This window comes from Asterias amurensis, chromosome 13 (assembly GCF_032118995.1).
Source record: "Asterias amurensis chromosome 13, ASM3211899v1".
NCBI lineage: Eukaryota > Metazoa > Echinodermata > Asteroidea > Forcipulatida > Asteriidae > Asterias > Asterias amurensis.
Window position 1 is genome coordinate 2,499,995 of NC_092660.1, and position 16,158 is coordinate 2,516,152.

General features: G+C 40.1%; 1 protein-coding gene across 2 annotated transcripts in view; it reads right to left on the reverse strand.

Annotated features, from left to right (window-relative positions):
• Positions 1-5,910: 5,910 nt before the first annotated feature.
• The window catches only part of LOC139945978 (telomerase protein component 1-like), a 43,796-nt gene continuing 33,548 nt past the window's right edge, over positions 5,911-16,158 (reverse strand). Inside the window, exons 21-24 of one of the 2 annotated variants that reach the window (XM_071943541.1) lie at positions 15,845-15,988; positions 14,152-14,232; positions 13,575-13,733; positions 5,911-7,048 (exon numbers count right to left, since the gene is read on the reverse strand). In XM_071943541.1, coding sequence (XP_071799642.1) covers positions 6,899-7,048; positions 13,575-13,733; positions 14,152-14,232; positions 15,845-15,988 — 534 coding nt within the window. In that variant the 3' untranslated portion in view covers positions 5,911-6,898. Of the gene's footprint in view, positions 7,049-8,127; positions 11,872-13,574; positions 13,734-14,151; positions 14,233-15,844; positions 15,989-16,158 lie in introns of those variants that run through there. The other variant, XM_071943540.1, reaches the window with a different exon arrangement.

Consider the following 16,158-nt stretch of genomic DNA (forward strand, 5'->3'; position numbering starts at 1 on the left):
ATTTCACTGACAGACATTGCTTCACGAGGAACATCCCGTGAAATTGTGTGTGTATAACAGCGTGTTTCCCACACCCAACATAAATGCAAGAGAAAACAGGCTACAGGTTCATGGATCAGCTTACCACCGAATTCTGCGCTAACTATCACGATTCCAGTAGCGCACGCCATCGCAAGCTTTTAAAAAGCTCCCCCTAGAGTGCGATTAATCGTTTACAAATTGTCTTTGTTATCATCACATTCACGGCACGTTCTTACAGTTGTTCCTCTCAATTTTGTGCTTTATTAAATCACCACACACACACATTGATTGGTCAACTCATAAAGGTCCAAAATCAATGTGTTGACATTTTGTCGCCACAGCGAGAAGAAAAAATGTCCGGAAAAAAAATGGCCGGCGATCTGTTTTTAAGGAGAGTTTGGAGATACATGATCACTTGATGTGCAACTCATATCACGGCTGTTACATGTTTCTAACATGCTGGTGGTATTGGTCAGTGTACTTAATGTAAAGGTTTCCACGGCCAATTTCAGCAAACAAATATCATTCAATTTCATTAACATGCATTCAACATCATGCATTTTCCCGCCCCTGATCCTCTCAAACTAGGGTTTCTTTTGAGCTCTTAATGCATTCAATCTCATTTAAGGGCATTAAAGACTAAACTTTTACCATTCTTAAGTTTAATTTCTACTACCAATTTACAGTTGACGCATTCAAATTAAGACTCACCGAAGCGAACATGATTTTGCTGCTAGTTTGCGTTTTCTTTTTCATTTATGTGCAACGAATTTCAACTTCTTTGCATTCAAATTAAAGGAGCTTTATGGCTTTATGAACAAATTGAAATTACAGCTCCTTTACGCGCATATTATAAGTTGTCTTTTGGTAAGAGGCGTTTCTCCCCTCCGTGCATTGAGGAATCCCTCACGCTTGCTCTGGCAGTGATAGAAACATTTTGGTGGAGCTCTGTCCTTAAAGGCAGTGGACACTATTGGGAATTACTCAAAATAGTTATTAGCATAAAACCTTTCTTAGTGGTGAGTAATGGGGAGAGGTTGATGGTATAAAACATTGTGAGAAACGGCTCCCTCTGAAGTGACATAGTTTTTGAGAAAGAAGTAATTTTCCACGAATTTTATTTCGAGACCTCAGATTTAGATTTGAGGTCTCGAAATCAACCATCTAAACGAACACAACTTCGTGTGACAATGGTGTTTTTATTTTATTTATTAATATCTCGCAACTCTGATTACGGTTTGGGCTCAAATTTTCACAGGTTAGTTATTTTATGCATATGTTGAGATACACCAACTGTGAAGGCTAGTCTTTGACCATTACCAATAGTGTCCACTGCCTTTAATCTATTTTAGGATCGCCTGTTTGTTGGGTTGCCGGTTGCATAATATGAATCTGAGTTTGGTCTTTGCGAAGGGCTGTTGTGGGCTTATTATTCGACGACGCAACCTGCATAGCGGGAATTCCGAATTGTGCCACGGGACCACGAGGCTTTGTGTTACATTGAATTAGATCAGTTAGGTGGCTTTCTGACATCTGTGACTGATTCGTTAGGTCTTCAATGACATTTGTTATTACATTAATTGTACTTCCCATCATCATGTTGCCCAATTCACCCATTTGCTCAGCAAGAAGTGTTATGATGGGGGTCAGCAGTTTCTTTGTGTTTTTCAGGTCCCCTGTTTAGAACCGTTAGGTTAAGGTCGGCCGTGTACAATGAAATTACCCCCTTTTCATGTATTTAATTGAGTTTGGTTTGGAAGGCTGGGGACTCATGGAAAACATTGGAACTGAGTGTTCCCTTCTTTAAGGGAACAGTTAATATTGACTTAAAAACTGACTTGGTAATGAGCATTGGATAGCTGTTGTTGTATAAAACATTGTGAGAAACGGCCCAATCTGAAGTACCATAAATTTTGAGAAACGGGTAATTTCTCACTAAAATAATAACAGACTTCCAGCCAGAAGTATTTTATTCCTCTGAAAGCACACAAATTCGTCCAACAAAGGTGTTTTTTCTCTCATCCTTTTCTCGCAACTTCGATTACCAATTCAGATCAAAATTTCACAGGCTTGTTATTTTATGCTTATGTTGGGATACACCAAGTGAGAATACTGGTCTTTGACAATTACCAAAAAAGTACCTTCCCTTTAAACTTAGTTCTAATCTTGGTGAAACTAAGCAAACATTCGTAAACTGCATTCCCAAAGTCTTTTTAAATCGCAACTCAAAACTTTCTTTTAAGAACGCCTTCGGTAGTGTGTAGTGAGTTTTATGTATCATTAGTTTTTAATTTTATGGTCTATATTTGAGTGTTGCTTTCTTGTATAAAAGTTTACAGCCTTTTTGTTTTATGGTGTTAATGCACCTTTTTTGCTAGTAAAGTTGTATACTTTGCTTATATTTTTACGGGTGTACTTTTCTTCAAACTGTTCACTTAATGTATATGTCATTTTCTTAATCTTTTGCAATTTTTACTGTCATGCGCCCTCGAACAGGCTGGTCCTGGCGAGAGCGCAATATATAAGATCAATAAATTATCATTATTATTATTATTATTAAACTATAAAGTCTGCAAAGTAGTCAGCTGTTTTAACGTAGCATTGTTAATACAAATGGCCATTGTCTCAAAATAATAAGAATAATACTACTTGACAAATTGGTTTGAAATCTGCTATAATATAGAATGGTTTAATACCGTATCACTCGCTTGTTACTGCTAGCGCTACTGTTGGGAGTGATGCTCAACAGCTTGACCTGACTAGCAGTACAAAATATTTCAAGTAGACAATACCGCGCCTTTTTCATGAAAATGCATTTCTTTTTTCTTTTAAGAACGCATGGTAGCTCGCTTGGGTTATAGCAGACTTCTGTCAGATTTATTCAATACAACACAATATTAAATTCCTATTAAATCTAACGAACAGAATTGAAACTATGAGTGACAACCATGTAATACAACAAATTCAGCAAACCGCCTGACTAGCGGCTGATTTTGTTTTAATAATGGTCTAAAATTAAAATGAAACGTATAAGTGGTCCGCCGTACAAAATGCGGGGAGCACACACGGTAGAATTCCACCGTGTTGGTAAAGGCTCTCGACTATATCCGAGAACATATTTTAATACCCCCCCCCCGAGTTTTGTTAAAGTAATTTTTGCCATCAAATTTGTCTATGAAACTACACGGAACAATTTATCCTCGTCCCTAATGTTGTATCTGGACATATTTACCTTGAAGTCCTCGGCTGGAGGGGGTGAGTCGCTCAGGCTGCTGTACCAAGCGGGGGTAGAACCATAGCTCCATGGTAGAACCATTTTATATTCCTCCATGGGTAGAACACACTCAACTCAATGAGCAGACGCACACACACCGGTTGTATTCAGGAACAAGACTGTCTCCTGGCTTGTTCGCCCGAGAGCAATGGCCGAGCCACTGTCATGCATGGCTGGTTCATTACATAACCACAGCTCACTACATTCCTCCCAGTTTTATTTATAAAGAATGCAAAACGAACTGTCAAAACACGAGGTTTGCGTACTAAGATTTGCTGTTGGGGCCATCCTAATAGTCAATGTTAGCAATTTCGATTTGTTGTTTTCAAAATTGTTTGGACCCGCCAAACCCACCCAAATTTCGATTTTCAAATATTGACTTACTTCACAATGTACTCTATACACTAAAGAGCAAAGTAATGCCTCAAATGATGCAAATTTACAGGTCACAGGACTCCAACAACGAGCAGACAGAGCAGCTGTAATATTGTCCATGATCGCAGCCATTATCAAAACATCAAATGCGTGGGGTGTGTGTTTGTAGCACGTGTGTGAAAAAAGCCCGGCATCACTGATGCACCGGATCGTGCTGTACTGCAGTGTAGGCCTGTACGCGTTATATCGGAAAGGAACCCGACTATTATCACAGCCTTGTTTACACTGATAGTCAACCTCGTCCTCGTAACAAAGCTCCGAGGATCGACCTCGCTATCTCATTACGCGCGGAGGTTGAGGTAAATCGAAACAAGGTAGACTTTTATGACTCAATGGTATCATATCAATGCATAGAAGGTGGTTCATCGAGGTGGACGGACACCAACAAGTTCATGGCTCTGCTTACCGTAAGCACAGAATCGGCGCTTACGGAAGTAGGGAATTATGTGCTTTAGGCCGTGCCTCTGCGTCTGCCTACAATTATACAATTAATCATTAATTGGTTTGACCTCTCGGTGGTTTGGTAACAACTTTTCCTGTCATTAAAATAAAATATTCTTAAATCAAGCAATTTCCTTTTGTTGGTTAGCTCCCTGTATTATTTATGAAAAGAGCCATTGCGTGTTATAATGAAATTAACTATTATGTGTCCTCCCAGCTAATGGTCCGGCTGCGACGGTCTATGTGATGATATCAAGTTGGGAATCCGGTGCCCGTGGGGAAGGGGTTGGCTCCGAAGTGCTCCGGTCGCGGTGGTGGAAGTTCGCAGGTCCCCTGGCTCTACCGGCAGTTAGATAGAGGTCTCTGGTGGTTGGATAGAGGTCTATTGTCCAGGTGGGGAAAACTAAACGACAAATCATGTTCCGGTTTGGGAGTTGATAACCTTCCCGCCATATTCCCGACAAATCTCTTTTCGAGTAGCGGTTCGAGAAGCACGAGTTGCCCCACTCTTGCCAGCCGCAAGGATAGTCGTACGGCGCCAGCAGGGCACTGCTCTCTGCTTTCATCCAAAACAGAGCATCAATGACACATCCAATAAATAAGATTCCCAATTAGAAAGTCCGTGAAAATACGATGAATTCAACTCCAAAGACGCACTCCAAAAGACACATAACGAATTTGAGTTATTAAAAACCGGTAGTAACTATAGGTTGAAATCATACAACTCAATGTACAGTTTTGCTCTTCCTTCTTAAAGGGACACGTTGCCATGGGATCAGGCGAGTTGGTCTCATGAAAAGCGTTCGTAACCGTTTGTTTATAGAATGCATACGGTTAAGAAAAAGTTTTAGTAGAATTTTAGTAGAATATAATGACTTTACACAAACATGCCTCGAAATATTGTATTGTACTATACTCGAAGTATTTAATAGACCTTGATAATATAGTGCCGGAAAATATTACTTAAAAATATGAAAGACAAAGCATAGGCGCAGCATCTTACAATTATATACACATAACAAAACAAATAGAGGGCTGGTGGTTTATGCCTCCCCCCCAACCCCCATCCCACTCCCCACCCATCAAATGTCTTTGGTCTCAAATACCACTGACAAAACCCGTTTCCACACGTAAAGAAAAATATATAGGAACGTATTGCTACTTACAAAACAAAAATTGAGTAAGAAATAGCATGTTATGTTAACATCAATTCTAACTCTACCCGTTTCATTTTGGTTATACAATTGGGTCTCGCCAAACCGAGAGCAACTTGGGAGCAACCGATTTGCAGTGCATGTAAAAGGAACAGCTCAGTTGCACGGAGGACCTGTAATAACGGACCGCGTCTTCACGAAATGCTCGTGGGGCACGGAGCGCCGCTGGCCCCCACGAGCCATCTCTCCCACGAATGCCCCCGACACTGCACTTTGCCGGGTGCTCACAGTGTCCTGCTACCCCCCATTACATTTCTACATCGAAATCTGAATGTGTATAATGAATGTTATTTCCTGCAGTTTGTTTGAACTGGGCCAAATTCCACAGCTCTGGAACTAAACATACTTAGAAGTTTTCTGCTGTGGCCAGCACTATTTTCTTAGTAGTACTGATTTCAAAAAGACAACACGTAAACTCTCAAACTAATTTGTTTTCGCAAGTAATTTGGATTATTACTTACAATGTATGCTACTTGGGTAATAACATGTAGCCCCCCCCCCCCCCACCCTAACGAAACACTTGAATTCTGGCTGTCTATAGCAAATTTACAAAAAGAAGGTATTGGTTCAAAGATCACTAGGCACAGATGGTGAATTGGAAAATAGAATATATAACATCTTGTTGTTTTCAAGGAACCAGTCAGTATATCTCTTTTTTTTTAATTTGGCACTATTTTTTTATATACATGTCGCAACAAACACAGCACGAATTAACATAGAAAGAGTTGTCTTCATCAAACAAACATCTAGGCCCAAATTTCATAGCGCTGCTTAGCGGCCGATTTTGTGCTTACTGTGCAATTTCTATTTCATAGCGCTGCTAACCGTAAGCACACGAAAAGGCATGCTAACCTTCCGGTGCTTACCACGCGAAAATAACTGACGTCACAATGCAAATCCACGGTAAACACGCAATATGGCCGCCCAATTTTTCTGCTAACTTGTGAAACACGCTAAGGCTTAAGCAAATTTTTCTGCTACAGTAAGCACGCAAATTTGCTTACCGTTAAGAAGCGCTATGAAATTGGGCCCTGAATGAATCACTGACGCTATTTTTTGAACCACCTTAGTCTCACATTCTTTAAAGACACTGGACACTATTGGTAATTGCCAAAGACCAGTCTTCTCACTTGGTGGATCTCAACATGTGCATAAAATAACAAACCTGTGTGAAAAGATGAGCTCAATCGGTCGTCAAAGTTGCCAGATATTAATAAAAGAAAAAACACCCTTGTTGCACCATAGTCACACGTAGTTGTGTGCTTTCGGATGCTTGATTTCGAGACCTCAAATTCAAAATCAAGTTCGTGGAAAAATATTTCTTTCTCGAAAACTACGTCACTTCAGAGGAAGCTGTTCTCACAGTGTTTTGTACTATCAACCTCTCCCCATTACTCGTAATAATAAAGAAAGGTTTTATAATAAAAATTATTTTGAGTGATTACAAATAGTGTCCACTGCCTTTGAATTTTCAATCTCATTCTTTGTCTGGATCTGACTCGGAATCTTCACACTATTCTCTGGTCTCGGCATTGTCCTTGTTGTCCTTCTTATTTGAAGCCTTCTTTGCTTCGGCATTTCGAAACTGAACAAACCCGCGGTAGATAGGCTCCGCAAGACAGTTCCGACAGCGCTTGGTGCGTGGATGGTGGTAACCAAAGACCTGAGTGTGAGAGACAAACAAAGTCATACAACATTATATTAATATTTTCGTGGTGCTCAAAAACTTCAGTGGAGGTGCACAACTGGGCCCACTTTCATAGCGCTGCTTAACGGTAAGCAAATGTTTGTGCTTACTGTAGCAGAAAAATTTGCCAAGGTGCAAGCGTATTCTACAGGTTAGCAGAAAAATTGGGCAGCCATATTGCGCGTTTACGTGGATTTGCATTGTGACGTCATCGTGTGGTAAGCAGCGAAAGGTTAGCATGCCTTTTCGTGTGCTTACGGCTAGCAGCGCTATGAAATGGAAATCGCACAACTAAGCACAAAATCGGCCGCTAAGCAGCGCTGTGAAATTGGGCCCGGATGGCACGTGAGGAACGGAATGAGGAACTTTAGCCCTTCTCTTACCGATAAGTACACTGGGTTCTTGTACATGCGTTACACAACACATGGGACCAACGGATTTACGTCCCATCCGAAGGACGAAGCAATGGTTAAGTGTCTTGCTTTAAGGACACAAGCGATGCGGCTGGAGATTCGAACCCACACTCTGCTGATCAGAAACATCATATGACATGTCGGACATGTCGGTTTCAACTCACTCAGGGCACGCTACTTTTTGTGGCAATGTATGCAACTTCATCAGCCGATACAGATAATTTGGATGTTTCGGCTTTCAATGGGTAAGGCAGTTTTGTCGTGAAGTATTAGGGCTGCTATCAACCGCTCTCTCCATTGCTCGTTAATAATTAGGCCTAAGTTTTTATGCCAACAATTATTACCAATCGTGTCCAGTGTTTCTTAAACACACTTCTTCAGTTGCATCGGCAGGGAATAGTTTTCTTTCTGGCTCATGCCAGGGGGTTTTCGCTTCTTCAATTTCATAATACAAACTTTTGTCTGCCGATTGGTCGATTGACAATTGCAAAAAAAACAAATGATTCACGATGTTTTTTCCCTTCTGTTTGTTGAAGCAAATAAAAAAGAGGGTTAATTGTGATTCGTATTACCAAAATGAACTACTGACATTGTAATCTTACAAAACAACAACAACAACAACAACATTGTATTGTGCTACTAAGTATTTAATAGACCCTGACAAATATAGTGTGGGAAAATTACTCCAAAATCTGAAAGACAAGGTACATCATCGTACAATTATATACATATTACAAAACAAACTTTATGCTGTGAAAAAATAAAGATACTTACGAAACTTTGTTTATGCACATACTCGGAGTCGACTATACAATTTTAAGTTGAACTAAATATTTATGTAATTAAGTAGTAGTTTTACACAAATCTTCACTGTTTCCATGTTTTTAATTTAAGTACTGATCAATTGCATTTCAATTGATTGGGAAAGTGGTTTATTAAATCAAGATGAATACAATTTAGTTTGAAAAGTTAAACATAAAAAGTAAAAAGTAATTATTTAAAACGGTAACTCTTACAACCACTTCCATGCAATGACAATTAATATGAAAACTTATTTTAAAAAAATTGAAAGACTCTCATACTAACCCCGTGATAGGCCTCGAGACCTGGGACTCCATTTGACAAAGCATTAATTAGTCCTCATAGAACAAGTTATCACCATAGTGATTTGTATTGTGACATCACACATTGCTTAGCAGTTAATACTTTTGGCAAGTGTAAAAGACCAGTCTTCTTACTCGGTGCATCCAAACCCATGTATAAACTAACTAACCTATGAATATTTAGGCTCAGTTGGTCATCGAAGATGCAAGAAAATAATGAAAGAAAGCCACCCTTGTGGGATGGTTTTTTCTTTCATTATTCTCATGCAACTTCGATGACCAATCGAGTACAAATTTTCACAGGTTTTTAAATTTTATGCATATGTTGGAATAGACCAGGTAAGAATACTGGTCTTTGACAATGTTACCAAAGGTATCCAGTGCCTTTAATCGCTAGTCAAAGTGAGATGCCCCAATAACAAAACCACTTTGGTAATATTGACAGCTTGATGAGATAAAACAGAGGGCTGATGGTTTATGCCCCCGCCCCCACCCATCAAATGCCTTTTGGTCTGGTTCCGAGGCTTCCAGGTCTCAACTACATACACTGACAAAACCCGTTTCCATCGAGGATTAACATGTATAGAAAAATATATAGGAATGTATTGCTATTTTGTATCTTCCCTGAAATCTTTACCAAATACAAATTGAACAAATAATAGTTGTTCCAACTCTACCCATTTCAAATTCGATTTTACATGTGGGTCTCGGCACACACACCCATTTTTTCTGGCAACTTTGGAGCAACCGACTGCAGTGCATGCAAGAGAAACAGTTTGGTTGCACATAGGACTTGTCCTGCTACCAGTATTACATTTGCATGGACATTTGTATGAGTGTTGTTTCTTGCAGTTTGCTTGAACTGGGCCAAATTTCGAAGCTGCCTTTACAGCAAAAATACTGCCGAGCATTTTTCGGTACTAGCCAGCACTTTTTCTCCTGAACCAGTATGGTTCAATTCAACAAGTAAACTCTAAAATAAACAATTATTTGCAAGTAATTTGGATACTTACTAACTATGTATGATACTCCATGGAGGAAGAGGTCATAAAATGTAGGCCCCACCCAATAAAACTTTAAGATACATTACTGGACGTCTAGAGCATGTTCACCAAAATAAGGCAATAGGTCAAAGGTCAAAGGTCAAAGGTCACCAGGCACAAACGGTGCATTGGAAGAACAAATATATTACAAATCTTGTTGTTTTCAAGGAACCAGTCAGTATACCTCACCTTTTTAATTTGGCACTGTTTTGTTATAGTCGCCAATATCACAGCACAATAAACTGGAGAAAGCGTTATCTGTAGCAAACATATCTGGATTGGTCAGGATGCTAGGTTTGAACAAGCCCAGTCCTTGCCAAGCCAGTCCATATTGAGCCCTCTACCGTCAACAAATACTTTCACATCATAAACGCATTTCAAGGAATGCAATAGCCTGAACATCTGACGCCACACTTTGAGGCTTGTGAATAACGCCAGAGACCTGCCTCCAAAACCGGCGAGTGTATTCACCTTTGATCTCAGTCATTTCACATAGAGATACGGAGTCAAATTCTATTGCGGACTTGAGAGCAGTGTACTGTTTGGGCAGCTAGCTCATGTCACTGCACATTTATCAAAATGATACCATTGTATCCAATGGAATCACTGGATCTAGCGGCAGAGACGTGTCTTTATCCTTGCGGATAAAGGGAGGGGCCCAGTCTAGGGATGACCTTCTGGTCCTTATCCCATCACTGCCTCCCATCACCCACCCTGCTAAAGCACTGCAGCACATATTCTTCTCTGAAATTGCAAACCTGTATTAAAAAAAAAAAAAAAAAAAACTTCCCCTCTGATAACAACAAGGGTTAAAAAAAATCACTCATAAATCTATCTACGTTCATCCAAAATTCACAACAGCTTCAATATATGTTTATATAAATATTTAAACAAATCACACGTACTAATTTTGCTATTTGCATAATTTACAGGATGGTGCCGCGAGATTGGCACTGAACTTCCATGATCTACGCCGGAGGCAACATCTTGCTCTTGTAAAGTCGTAACCAACTGTCAGAGAATCCGATTACCACACAGTGGTTGGGGCCATGATGATAAACATTCACATTATTTTAAAGCAGCCTTGGATCGGTCGAGTTGGTCTATAAAAAGCGTATGTAACTGAAGTGTTTGTTATCAAATGCATATGGTAGAAAGATGTTGTAAAGGTAGAATACAATGATCCAACCAAACATGCCTCGAAGTTGCACGGTTTTCCTTTTACATTGTCAACTAACACGGTCGGCCATTTATGGGAGTGAAATTTTTGACTCCAATAAATGGCCGACCGTTTTAGTTCGCACAGTAAAGGAAAACCACGCAATTTCGATGCAAATTTGTGTGGATCATTGTATTCTACTTTTAAAACATCTTTCCAACCATATGCACTTTATAAAAAACGGTTACAAACGCTTTTTACAGACCAACTCGACCGATCCAAGGCAACGTGTTCCTTTAATTCTGATTGGGTGATCCTTAGCAACAAGGAGTGTGACATCAACTTGTATCGAACGGCCCATTGTGTGTTCTAACTCCAGGTATTGCATTTTTATAAGCTTTAGATAGTTCCCACATGACGTAAATCGGCCATTTTCCGGGCAATATGGAACACACAGCCATGCGTTTTGCGCGAGAGCAGCGTGCAGCACGCGCACATTTCACAAAACTCGTTGCCTGATTGGTTAGTTAGCAGCGCGTCTACAGTATTTAAATGAGCGCTTGACGCACCTGCAAGTCAAAATGCAATTTGCCCATAAAAATGGTGTCTATTGCAACTTATCTATACGCAAAGCCTAGCTTATAATGAATATTCAAAAGTGGCACGTTTGCGTCACCTGCTGATTGTCACATGCAATAGGTTTGCTTGAACATAAACTTGTTACCACAGGCGCATCATGGAATAAGAGAAAATTTAGCACGTCTGCGTTCCTTACACAACTCCGACTTCAGGGCGTATGCGTCCCTCTGGCTTCATTGGATATGGTTACGCAAAAGCGCTACATTTTCCATATTCCACTCGTGCTTATATGATAACTATACAACTGAATTTTTCTTTAATAGTCCGAGTCTGGATCCGACTCGGAATCTTCCACATATTCTCTGTCCTCAGCATTGTAGTTGTCGTCTTTATTTGATGCCTTCTTTGCCATGGCATCTCGAGCCTGCTTGATCCGACGATAGATAGGCTCCTCAAGACAGTTCCGACAACGCTGGGTGCGGGGATGATGGTAACCAAAGACCTGAGTGTGCGAAAAGACCAAAGCATACATTATAAATACTTATTAATATTGTGGCGAGCAACGCCGTTGTTGGCGCACTCCTAGCCATGGCCTACAAGATCATGCAACGCATAAGCAAAGCGTGATACCCACAGTCTGATCACATGCACAGATCAGGGACTATGTATGCGTAGAGCTGTGCATACTGCTAGACCTAGTTTAATGAGTGTTAAATAGTGTTGTACAATCAGTTTTTATATTCAGTCTTAGACCAGCGAACAATTAGAAAAGTCAGTCCATAGTTTTAGGTAGCATTAGATCACAAAATCCTTCCCCCTTATTTTAGAATACCAGTAAAATACGAGTACATGTAAGTAAGAGTTTATTCAAAAAGCATTTTTATTACTGTTAACTCAGAAGCGTTTCTTTCTATTCTTATTGTCCCCTATCCAGATTCTTCTGGCTGCTTAGGTAAGGTAATGCTAGACCAAAAAGCACTGTACATTGGTGGCAGCGGTGGGATTTGCCCAGCACTATTTCTACAATCATAGGGAAATAATTACCTTACTTGAAGCTGAGAATTTTTTAAGTTGACAAAGCCAGCGTTGTCTGACAAAACGGGGGATAGCAGCGGAGCGCGGTAGTGGTGTTAACCAATTCATTGCTTAAAACAACGAGGGACGCGGGCCGTTCAGGGAACGGTAGTGGCGTTAACCGACCCGGCACTATGGCGGGTTAGAAGGGTATCAGACAAGATAAAGCATTTTACTCTAACCGGGGTCAGTAGTGTGAGACATTTTTTTTCTAATGCAAGTTGCCAGACACACAAGGCCTGAAGGCCACTACAAGGTGTGGGCTGCACTTATTTTTTTCCAGAGGCTGTTGCCACCAACTCCTAGGGCTGAAACAGGGTTACCCCTTTCACAGTCCATACAGATGTAGGCTTGGGTATCATCAGTCCAAGCGCTAAAAAGCTCTTACTCCAGAAGTCTTTTTTCAAGACATATCTTTTTTGTGAAACTACTCATACTTTTTACTGTATATATTTTGTGGTTGTTTCTGTATTTTTGTTGTATTCAACAGTCCTGATTTGGCTCTCTTGACTTTCCAAAAGCACTTTGAGACACTGCAATTTTGCGGCATATAAAAATTATTTATTATTATTTGTCAAAACCAAACTTAACATTCTTTATCCCCATGCAAATTTAACATCCATTATATCGTAGCGGTACCTGCTGCCAAAACATAGAATTCAAACTGCCTCTGGCTACCGGGCAATCTCGGTACGACACTGCTATAGAATTGCAAGGGTTGTAGATTCGAATCCCATCCGAGTGACATACCTGTGATATTTTTTCACAGGACACGGGAAAGTACTGAGTATACAGTGCTAACAATACATCAGTGTATGGGTAAAAAACAAACTTAATATTCTTTATCACTTCTGCAAATTTAACATCTATAATATTAGGTGCGTTCGATTAGCTTCCCTTGGTCGACCTCGATGCGTTCGAATAGCATTGACGTCATATCAGGGGCTCACTCAAAGTGCCCTGCTTGTGGAGTGGGTCACTTGGGGCTGGCCTGAGGTGCATGACGTCACCACGAGAGGGCGAGTGTGATCGTTCGATTAGCTCTTGTCAGGGGCTCACCTGAGTAAGCCCCGCGAGGTGGACCCAGGGAAGCTAAACGAATGCACCCACTTTATTCTTATTATAACATACCTGCTCACAGACATCTTGCCATCTGATATAGTAGTTAAAAGCCTCTTGGTAATTTCTCATATCTTCAAACATGATGCCAATGTTGAGAAGCAGCCTGCTGGTTAACACACTAAATTCCCCATACGCCTGTATGCACAACTCAAGCGCATCCATGTAGTACTAGGAGTAAAAACACAAAAAAAAACGTCAAATTTGTATTTGGATTTTTGCACGCACTTATTTTTTATTGCTGCCCTACATTAAAGGCAGTGGACACTATCGGTAACTACTCAAATAGTGTCCCCCTTTTAGCATGTAAAACGTATCAACCAGTTATGCTATGATTATGGTATAATACCATAACTGGTTAATGGAATTTTACATGCTAAAATAATTGTTGTCTTACTGGAGGCGAAAATTATGACTTGTTTTACTCATATCTTAAAAATTACACAACCTCAGTTAGTAATATTTGAAGGAAAGCTTTCCACTATCATCTTCAACCCTTAAGTTTAATGTAAATCTGTTGAAATTTTGGAAAAGAACCCAAATCCTTTAGCAAGTATTCCGCTGGCTAAATGCTGAACAAATCGCTTACCTTCTTTTGGTTTTTGCTACCTCTATCCTCTAACACCCCCTTTGTCATGATCGCATCGGCCAGATGACCATCATCTCCAATCTGAAAGGAACCAATGTTGATGTTAAATGTTGATCCACCATGGGAGAGTACCCACAACTTGGTGCTAACAGCGCTTCTTACACCGAGGCCCAATTTCATAAAGCCTGTAAGCACAACAAAGTTGCTAAGCACAGAAACAGGCTACCAGCTAAGCACAGAAACAGGCTACCAGCTGAGCAGAAACAGACTACCAGCTCGATTTTCATTAAGTTTGCATTGTTGTAGCTTGCGCCTGACTACATTTTTTGCTTAGCAAAGATACTTGTCAAGCAGTATTTTCTGCTTAACAGCTTTAAGAACTTGGGCCCTGGCTGGTTCAGAAGAGCACTCTAAAGTCACGCAGACCCAAACTACTGCATTAAAGACGAAATATTTGTTAGCATAAAACCTTACTTGGTAACATAGTAATGGGGAGAGGTTGAAAGTATAAAACATTGCGAGAAATGGCTCCTTCTGAAGTAGTGTAGTTTTCTAGAAAGAGGTAATTTTCAACGCATTTGATTTCAAGAACTCAGACTTAGATTTTGAGGTCTCGGATTCAAGCATCAGATAGCACACAACTTCATGTGACAAGGTTGTTTTTTCTTTCATTACTATATCGCAACTTCGACGACCAATTGAGCTCAAATTTTCACAGGTTTGTAACTTTATGCATAAGTTGAGACACAACAATTGAGAAGACTGGTCTTTGACAATTACCAATAGTGTCCAGTGTCTTTATAAGAACATGAAAGGTTCAATGCCTGAAAAAGATTGTCTATTGCAGTCATTCTGGAGGATTTTGGTTTCAGATTGGTTTATTATTTGTTGATTTGTTTTTAGCCTTACACCATTTGAACACATATGTATTATAATCATTGCAACTCAGTACTATGAATCTCACCAAAGTAATTGGCCTGTGGATTTTTCTTCACATATTTTGGGAAGTACTGAGTATTGACCCTTTGCACGCACGTCACACGCAGTGATTGTGCCACGCTCACCATTTTGGTTGGCGATTAGGTTTACATGTAAAGGCAGCGTCACCTAAAATGCACACTTCACTGAATAATGCACAGTGACATTGCCCACCAGTATGGCGCATCCAAGATTATTCTGATGATGACGTCAGGTGAATTGGGTCAATACAGTGCACATACACATATCAGTGTGAGGGTAAAATTAAATTATAAACTAGCGAAATAAATATCTTTTTTTTGTCAGTATAGTTTTTATAAAAGTATAATATTCAAAAGATTGTCGGGGAGAGACGGGCCCTCTTGATCCCCCCTCTCGATTTATCTAGATTTGTCCCAATAATAATAATATCAAAGTCTTATATAGCGCACGTATCTACCAAACAAGGTACTCAAGGCACTGAGTATATACAAACTTCAAGGAAGATAGGTTATTGCAGTGAATTATGTAGCACCTTCTAAGAGTTTACAAGGTGCTACGGCGCATACAGCAGCCACAGCCAGGAACACCGGGGCGAACCCCTTCTCTTTTCAATAAGCGCACTGGGTTCTTTTACATGCGTTACACAACACATGGGACCAATGGCTTTACGTCCATCTGAAGTCCGAAGCAATGTTTAAATGTCTTGCTCAAGGCTACAAGTGTCACGTCCTACCTCTTTGAAGAGTTTGATCGCGCTCTCCACTTCCTTCTGTCCTTGTTCATTGGCTTCATCCCCACTGCGAGTGTTGTCCCCTCCGCATTCCTTCCAAGCTTGCAGATTGAAAGCCAGTTGAATCTTGATCTTGCCCAGTTTGTACTTGAAAGTGGAAAATAATGTACCAACCATAAAAAATAAAAACTAGTTCTTGTAAAAGGAATTTATTGCCAGGGCCCAATTTTTATAGAGTTGCTTAAGCACACAAAGTAGCTCAGCACAACAAAATTATGCTTAGCAGAATACAGTTACCAGCCAAACAAACTACCATG